This window comes from Rhincodon typus, chromosome 17 (genome assembly GCF_021869965.1).
Source record: "Rhincodon typus isolate 14 chromosome 17, sRhiTyp1.1, whole genome shotgun sequence".
NCBI classification, from domain to species: Eukaryota; Metazoa; Chordata; class Chondrichthyes; order Orectolobiformes; family Rhincodontidae; genus Rhincodon; species Rhincodon typus.
In genome coordinates, this window is record NC_063348.1 from 22,787,589 (window position 1) to 22,797,423 (window position 9,835).

Below are 9,835 nucleotides of genomic sequence, written 5' to 3' on the forward strand. Positions count from 1 at the left end.
TCAGATGTAAACATATTTCCATTTGGTTTGCACTATTTTAAGGGCCATGTGAAACTTATTCATGGTACTCATTTGTCCAATCAAAGGACAACTATATAATTAATCACGAATCCAGACATAAACCCAACTGAGAATCACCTTGTGTAAGTTGCATTTGGCACAAAGATACAAATGAAAGAAGCTGTACGTTCAGGATTTTTTTTTCAAAAAGCCTTGAACAATCTCTCTCTCCCTAATTGTACAGATTTAGATATCAGTATGTGGCCAAAGTGTCACTTGTACGAGCAAACATGTTGGTGGCAGCTAAGATAACCAGCTATTGAAACAAAGGCTTGTGAAATCCTTAGTGCTAAGATGCGGGGAAAAAAGATTGCAAAGTGGTTTAAATAAAACAGTAAGGTTGTCTTGGGAAGTTCATAGGGATTTTGGTGTGTCAACAGTGTGTTGTTTTAATCTCCTTACCAAAAATAAAGTGCAAGGAACTGAAAAGGTAGTTCATTCAATTGATTTCCTGAGACAACCTTTACTCCATGGCATTTAGACAGATAATGAGTGGTCTCTTTGAAATTAATAAATATTTTTAGAAAACTTCACAGGACAGGTGATAAGACACCTGTAAAATCTAGAACCTAAGGGGTCAATTCTAGGGAGAAACAGCCAGCATTTTTTAGGTTTGAGATGAGGAGAAACTTCTTCATCTCAGAGGGCTGTGAATCTTTGGAATGCACTAGCCCATTATACCATGCATGCTTAGTCGATTTGTAGACTTTTGAACAGAAAGGGAATGTGGGGATAGAGGCATAGGGCAGAGAGTTAATGTAAAAATTCAGTTACACCTGTATGACAGGTATACAGCACAGAAACCTTCATTCTTAAAAATGTGAACAACAGGTTAAGCGAGCCATTTCACATTACCAAGCAATAGTGACACAAGCGATATTTTCCACTAATGAGATGATGCCATTAATCCAAAAAGACATTTTGCCTTCCACACAATTGACCATGCAATTTATGGATTTTGTTGGCAATGAGATACCGGGTATACAGGCCAGACATTCCCACAACTGGCTGTTTTAATCAAACATGTTCCTTCAGCTGCTCACATCAGACCAAGTGAACACTGGTTTCCACCAGACTTGGCTTACTGAATCCAAGACAAAACATTTAGATTGTTAGATGTCATTCCATGAATGGGAAACACTTCCTGAACAATTCGGAGTGCACTAATAACTACATTTAAGCAATTTGAAATTATCAGTTGAATTCTAATAAGCCTAACTTACGCCTGTTAAAAGGGGCATATACTTATATGCAGGGACCTGATCTCTACAAACAAGAATCTGTTCAATCCTTGCATATTTTTGATTTATCTGGAGGCATGCAGAGCCTGTAGTTCCCCATTGTTTTCTCCGTGGCAATATCCCAGCCAATCAATCCACACAGATTTTCTCCTGCAATATTAATTGTTGTGATTGTTTGAAATTTGACATTCTTGCATTTGTTCTGTTAAGTACAAGACAAAATCTTGACAATGGGTCTCTCTTCAGCTATCAAAAAAATGTAATAACCATAAAAAAAATCAGTGCCCCTATAAATGGATTTATCCTGGAAATTAGATGACAGAAATGCAATACGACTTGGTATCAGGACGTTCTAATACCATTCTCAGCATCAGAAAAAGGTTAAAAAGGAAATGCATATCTTAGCTATTCATAATTCTAAGTATATGTTCACTAGTAAACAACCTGTCTGCTAACATGGAAAATATTATGGGAGTTTATTTGACCTATTCTTGTAAATGCTAACATTGCCGGTTTTCTGAACTTTGTATCTGTGTCTCATAATATGGAAATATCTCGCTATAGTTCAACAGATTTTCACTGAGTATAGAGGGCCACATGTAAAAAAAACTACCAGAATATTCAGACACATGCAAGTTTGAAAATGGCTTATTTCTTACTACTTCTTAAAATATTTATAACCTTGGTTGGGTCTTAAGCATTGACTGGAGCCAGCAATCAAAGTGCAAGGCAGTGCTCAAAACATATGGTGAAAAACACCAGAAAAGAAGTGAAATTCAAGGCAACAATAATTCCCTGTTTTACTGAATTGTCTCTTTGACAATGTTACAATAATCCCTCTTCAGGCCAGTGTTTTCATATCAACTGCTGTCTCTTTCATCAGCTGCTTTGCAAACTTCTTTCATCCGGGCCTGCTCTCATCTTCTACACCATCAAAGACATCGACATTTCAACAGACACAGATAGGGATCCATTGACTCAATTTCTTGTCCAAGCTATTGCCCTCAAGGAGTCTGAAAGTTTCACATGATTCTTAAATCTACATGTCTTGGCGAATATCGCTTTCATCACCTCCATGGCACCAGAAGATTATTAGCTTTGTGGTTGAAAGTTGAGAAAATTTGTAATCTTATTTTCAGCTGTAATGTAATGGCCTTTATTGTGCCATTTAGTAGTGATAAGTTGAAAGGTTTTTATCGAAAAAGAGATGTGCAGCCAAGTTCAGTCATTGGATTTAAATTCACCAATCACTGCTCCTATCCTTTCTTTTCTTCCAACCATTTTCTCTATACATTTATTTTCCTTCAATCCTATTTTATTTCCAGATTTGTTCAAAATTCTTATTATTTACAACCTTCTGTCTTATCTTAAAAAAAAACAAAATTTGTTTCTTACTGTTCCACACTGAGAATTTTGAAGACTGATGGTAAACTTTCCTGAATTACGACTCTTCGCCAGAATATACTGGCACGTAGCATGGAAGGCGTACACCCGATCATCAAATGTCTTGAAATGAATATCTCCTGTTACTGAGCACTCCGCTAGAATCAAGACGAAAAAAGTACTAAGCAAAATCAAATTAGTATACAAGCACTTTAATCTTCACATGTAGTAACCCAAGTCAGGACTTTCTGAATCATTGAGGCAGATGCCTACTATGTATCGACAGCTTGCTGGCAATTACAGAACTTTCTGAATCAAGGGTAAATGACAGTTGATCGCATTGACTTTTTTTTTATGGTGAATTTGGCCATAAGCAATTATCAATTAGAAACCAATATGGGATGGTGTGGTGGCTCAGTGGTTAGCACTGCTGCCTCACAGTACCCAGGACCTGGATTCAATTCTACTCTTGAGTGACTGTTTGTGTGGAGTTTGTACATTCTCCTAGTGCCTGCATGGGTTTCCTCCCACAATGCAAGGATGTGCAAGTTAGGTGGATTAGCCATCCTAAATTGCCCATTGTATCCAAGGAAGTGCAGGCTAGGTGGATTAGCCATCCTACATTGCCCATTGTATCCAAGGATGTGCAGGCTAGGTGGATTAGCCATGGGGAATGCAGAGTTACAGGGGGGATAGGTAGGGGGATGTGTCTGGGTGGGATGCTCTTTGGAGGGTCGGTGAGGACTCAATAGGCCAAATAGCCTGTTTCCACACAGTAGGAATTCTACAATTCTATTAGGTCACAGAGACTGCCTTTGAATTTTGTACCATCTACATGTAAGTTATGTGACCACATTTGATATTTGCTCTACTTTATTCCACAATGCACTGCAACTGGTTTTAACTCAACTGTTGGGTGAATTTGGCAGACTGTGAACCTATCTTTGAGTGGAGCAAAGACAAATGAATTTACATGGGAATCATTTTGCTTTGTTAGAAAAAATGCTGCTAATAATGAAATATCAGTGGACACAAGCCTTTTTTTTTACTTATTATAACTTATGACAAAGGAAAGTCGGGCATAGCTAATACAGTTAAAGAGTAATAGAGATGCATAACAGGTTAGGAGTGGCCCTTGATGTGTACAGTGGCAATGAATTTGAGGGACAAATGAATACTTTTCTGGAGACTGCGGTCACTGAGGAATGCAAACCAAGAGTGGGCATTTTGAGAAAAATTGGTCTTATTTGCCAAATGGCTATTTCTGGTATCTAAAAGTTCTTTTACGTATTTAAGTCAACCATAAGCTGCTGATGTCGCTGCGGAGGAAATCCCTTTTATCTACCCGTTGCTCATCCCTGATATTAAGGCAAGCAAAATGATAATTTATTAACAAATAAGTAAAAAAAATTGAAACCAAAAGAACTGCGGATGCTGTAAATCAGGAACAAAAATAAAGTTGCTGGAAAAGCTCAGCAGGTCTGGCAGCATCTGTGAAGAAAAAATCAGAGTTAACATTTTGGGTCCAGTGTGGAAGGGTCTGAGAAACGGTTCTGAGGAAGGGTCACCGGACCCGAAATGTTAACTCTGATTTTTTTCTCCTCAGATGCTGCCAGATCTCCTGAGCTTGTGTAGTAAAAAAATTGATTTGACTCTGAATACAACATTGTTTGCCTGTTTTACAACCATATAAATGATGCATCAATGACAAATTTAGTAGCGGTAAGGCCCATCATAATTTCAGTCTGGACCTGTGCCACTGTTAATCTGGCTTTTTCTTTAAAAGGTAGCTAATATTGAAATGGGCTGCTATGGTTATTTCCAAAAATATTTTCAAAAGTATGAAAAGTCATCAGAAATGTCATGGCTATAAACTCAGCTTACTTGTTCAAGTTCTGCAGCGTCCCAACCAACAAGCCTTGAAGGGAAACCTACAAAGTATGTTTTCTTTTGAATTTAATCTAGATGTTGAACCAGGAGGAGCAAGAGCTAGTAGGAGCATTCTCATCTGCTAGCCAACTACTTTAGTTTAATCTTTATTTGCTATTGCAACTTGCTTGGAAAAAGTTAATTAAAATTAAACCCAAAACTGTTTCAGGACTCCTAAATGCCACATTGACTTGGCAGTGCAGCTGTATCCCCAATATTGTGTCTACTCACTGTGCAATTCAAGTCCAAAGCATCCCCCATAATGATAAATAGCAAATGCACAGAAGAGAATAAAAATAACCATTCACCTGGACAGTCATTCTCTGTACAGTTCCAAGTGCCTCCTACACATATGCTGGAACCAAATAAAGTGAATAAATTGAGTGAAACAATTTGAAATAACACATCAATTACATACAATATGTTTACTATGTCAACCTATAACTACTTTAGAAACATAATAGGTGACACTTTTTCTCTCTCTTAGCAACAGGAGTAGCCATTCATCCCCTCAAGTTTGCTTCACCATTCAACAGAATCTTGGCGGATCTGACGTTCCTTATGTCCCCTTTCTTACACTTTCCCAATAACCCTTAATTCCCCTACTGATCAAGGACCTATATCTCAGCCTTAAGTTTGCATAAGGACTCTGCCCCCACAGTTCTCTATGGCAAGGAGTTCCAAAGATTTACAACCTACAGAGAAGAAATTTCTCCTTATCACAGTTTTAACTTGGTGTCCCTTTATTCTGAGACTGTGCCCTCTGGTCGTAGACACTCCCATGAGGGGAAACATCCTGTCAGCATTTACCCTGTCAAGCCCCTTAAGAATCCAATATATTTCAATGAGATCACCTCTAATTGTTCTAAACTACAGTGAGTAGAGTCCCAACCTGTTTAACCTTTGTGCATAAGACAATCCCTCCATAACAGGGATCATCCTAGTGAAATTTCTCTCGGCTACCTCCAATTAAATAATATTTTTCCGGAAAGAAAGGGATCAAAACTACTCACAGTACTCCAGATATGGTCTCACCAGCACCTTGTACAATTGCAGTAAGACTTCCCTACTCTTATATTCCCAACCCTTTGAAATAAGCGTCAACATTCCATTGGCCTTCTGCACCCGTGTGCTAGCTTTCTGTATATCGTGCAGTCCCTTTGTGTTACAGCTTTCTGCGGATTTTCTCCAGTTAAATAACATTCCATTCTTTCGTTCTCCTATCCAAAAAGAACATCGTCACATTTTCCTACATGTACAGAATCTATGATCTTGTACTTCATTTGCCAACTTTTTGCCCACATATTTATTAATATCTCTCTGTAAACTGTTTATATCCCTCTCGCAACCTGCCTTTTCACCTATTTTGGACAGCAGATTATTTAGAACCATCAGAGAGGAAGGGAAATAGATGGCAATAGTGAAACACACAACCACTACCATTGAGAAGGGAAAGGGCAGCATTTATTTGGGGAATACCACCCAATGCAAATCCTGTTCCAAACCACATGTCCTGACTGAGAAAAATATCACTGTTTGACTGTTTGGCTGAACTCCCTCTCTGATGGCATCCATCAGACTCTGTGGATTGCAGCAGTTCAAGGAAGTCCACCACCTTCTCAAATGTAACCACAGATGGACAGGAAATGCTGGCCCAGCTAACAATACCCACATCCCATTAATTAATATTTAAAAATTGGAAAAATGATAGAAAGAGAGAAAGGGTCAGATGGCGTATGTGTGGGAGACAATTGGGGATGGGCAGCAGGGGTAATGGTAACATGGAAGTTCTGTCTTGGGACAATGCTATGATCAGCCAAGAGGTGGTAGGGAAGACCATATCAGCTTGAACTAGGTGACCAGATCTCAGATTTGGTGTATCAAATGGGTGTATCTCAGATCAGCTGACTTGGAAATACATCACTGTTCCTACAGTGTCACTGCATCAAAATCCTGGAATTCCCTGTCTCACTGCATTATGGGTCTACCAATAGCATGTGAACTGCAACAGTTCAAGAAGGCAACTCACCATCACCTTCTGAAGGCCAACGAAGGATGAGAAGTAAATGCTTATATCCCATGAGTGAATTATAAAATGAAAAAAAAATCACAGACTAGAATACAAAATCCTCTTGGCTCAGGGGCTGGCACTAAACCACAGCTGACCCAATGGTGTTCAAAATAGGGTTTAATTGTTAAACTTCTGCTCCATGTGTATTAAGTATAATATTACCTAAACCTCAACTGCCTTGTCTTCTCCCTTGTTGCTTGCTGCCTGCCAAGTGAGCATTTGTTTTGTGAAAAATGGAAATAGGCAAAAAGGACTAGTGCACACGTGTTTGTGTGTGTCTGTCTGTCTGTCTGTGTGTACACATGAGCCTGCTTTTGGGTGGGGTGGTGAAAAGAGAGAATAGTGAGGGGCTGGGTTGGCTCGTGCCAGTTGAGTATACTCTCAGATTAGCTGATGTGTGCCTGAATTGGTGTATTTTGGGCACCCTTGAACTTAGTGCAGCAGGGGATGTTCACACGTTGTAAAAAGGGACAGGGAACACTGTTTGTCAGTTTTATGAGTAGTTAGTAAGAAAAGCGGACAAGGTGAGCACCCTATAGTAGGAGTCAGCAGCAGGTAGAGGAGCAGACAAAATAAGGACCAGGGACAGGTGTCAGATGCAGAGGTAAACTTGTTGAAGCTGACTGACTCATCTTTTCTCTTCTATAGAGAAAGGGATTAGCTGATTGGTGAGTCTCTCCTAAATTATTAACATCTTTGCTAATCTTAAAATTGGCCTAGAACACAAATTGGTGGCAAAAGTTAATAAACAGGAAAGGTAAATGAATTATATAATTCATTAAAATGCATTAATACTGGTGAGACAGGTAATGTATCACTGTTGCATCATGGGAGTTTGTGGATTCCAGTTTGTTCCAGTGGAAACATGTCTGTGGCCAGAGTTTGAAGTTTAGGGGGCTTTGGCTCAGGGTTTAAGAGCTGTAGGTTGAACAACTGACACTGCCATATTTCAGGAAAGGGAAAAGCTACCTGGATTTTTCATATCAGGAGACAGTCATGCCCCTCAGCATTGAATTATCTTATTTTGTCAATGTTCAGAGACAGGAGACTGTAACTGTGGAGTGAGATGGTAAGGAGACCCAGAGAGTTTGTAGTTATCCAACAGATGTTAGGAGAGGTCACAATAGTTGATACCATTATCTGAAACACAGAGCCTTAGTCCATATGGCTGTATTATCTGCTTCGTGCCCTGCTTCAGTATCTACTGAGGGCTGGAGAACAACTTCCAGTGAAAGTTTTAGGACTCAATCAACTTGGTCCATGTAGGTACCAACAGCTTGGGCAGGATAAAGAGTGATATTGGCACAGTCAGTAAGAGGTGGTAAGTGCCAAATTAAGAAGCAGAACCTCAGAGATCATAATTCCTGCATTATTAAATTCCCATAGCTATGTGCAAATTGACATAGGGTAAATAAGATAGACAGGTGAATGCTCAAAGATTGGTGTGAGGGAAGTGGGTTCCAGTTTGTGATGCATTGATACCAGTACTGGAGAAAGTGGAGTCTGTACCAATGGGATAGCCTGCCAAAGCTGTGCTAGGGCCAGTGTTTTTAATAATCGCATAACTAGAGAAGTAGCAAGAATTTTAAACCAAGTAACAGTGTAAGATGTAGAGTCAAGGCCAAAGAGAAAGGTTTTAATATGCGAAATGATAAACAGGCTGGGACAGAAGGATAAAGGGTACAAATCTCAGAGTCGTCCAACAGATAAAGCTAAACTTTACAAAAAGAGTAAAAGGGCAAAACTAAAGGAGCTGTATCTGAATGGACAGAACACTCAAATGCAAAACAAATGCATTGAGATAGCAAATGAAGAAGTACGATCTAGCAGCAATTACAGGCACATGGCTACGGGCACATGGGATTGGGACCTAAAGCATGATGTGTACGGGTCATTTAGGAATGACAAGAAATGAGAAATGGGTAGGAATGAGAAAAGATAAAGGCAACCCCCCTTTAGTAGCCATTTAAATAGAATGGAGCCAAACAATAGATATAATAAGAAAGGCATACTGATACTCATGGAAAATTTTACTCAACATATAGGCTAAAAAAGTCAGACAGACAGAAGGATCCCACATGAGGAGTTTGTGAAAGGTCTCATGGTTAGTTTCTTTGAACAGCATGTTCTGGAGCAAACTATACTAGACCTGCTATTGTATAATGAGACAGGATTAGTTAATGATTGCATAGTGAAGGTACTTCTAAGTGGCAGCGACCACAACATTATTGAATTTTACATTCAGTATGAGGAAGAGTGGAGTTTTGCTTGGAGATAGTCATGAGTCTTTGGAATTGAAAAAGTGGTGGGAACAAGAGTCCTTTAATATTTGTCAGGCAGAGATGGATAAATATTTGTTATAAAAGAAGAGCGAATGGTTAGCTGGGGTAGGTGGGAATGCAGATTTGAGGTTAAAATCTAATCAGCCATGACATTATTAAATGACAGCAGGCATAAGGGGATAAGTGGCCTACTTCTGCTCCTGACTATTCATTCCTTTGCTGGATTAATATGTCCTAAAAAGGTTTTGGAAAGGCTATTTGTGTATTTTTACAGATTAGCACATGGAGTGGAAAAAGAATGATTTTTCAAAAGATAATATCAATGACTGTGTGTTTTACAGTTTTGAGAGTTCCTCAGCGGAGCAATTACAAGTGGTGTGTAAACGCACGTTCTTTTGCATCTCATGATAATTTTGAGTTTTAGTAATAGCTTTGAGTTCTGTCCATGGTGGCTGCTAGTTGAGTGAGTATGGAGGGATGTGAAGACATGGAGAGCGTGTGTGAGACATGAGTGAGATTTTTTTATTATTATTATTTGTTCATGGGACGTGGGTTTCACCAGCTAGGCCAGCATTTTTGGCCCAAGCCAAATTTTCCTTGAGAACTGCTACAGTACAAGCCTTGCAAACACATTGTCACTGCTGGCCAAAATGGAGTTCCAGGATATTAACCCAGTGACAACGAAGGAATAGTGATACATTTCCAGTTAAGATGGTGTGTGGCTTGGAGAGGAGCTAGCAGGTGGTTGTGTTCCCATGCACCTACAGACCCTGCCCTTCTAGGTGGTAGAAGTTATCCACTTGGAAAGTGCTGCAAAAGGACGTGTGTGTGTGTGTGTGTGTGTGTGTGTGTGTGTGTGTGTGTGTGTG

At 39.4% G+C, this 9,835-nt stretch overlaps 1 protein-coding gene across 1 annotated transcript in view; it reads right to left on the reverse strand.

The window, feature by feature from the left end:
- Positions 1-9,835, reverse strand: part of otog (otogelin) — a 220,029-nt gene that overhangs the window by 164,091 nt on the left and 46,103 nt on the right. The window contains exons 13-14 of the mRNA XM_048607318.1: positions 4,922-4,968; positions 2,697-2,842 (exon numbers count right to left, since the gene is read on the reverse strand). Coding sequence (XP_048463275.1) covers positions 2,697-2,842; positions 4,922-4,968 — 193 coding nt within the window. The remainder of the gene's footprint in view (positions 1-2,696; positions 2,843-4,921; positions 4,969-9,835) is intronic.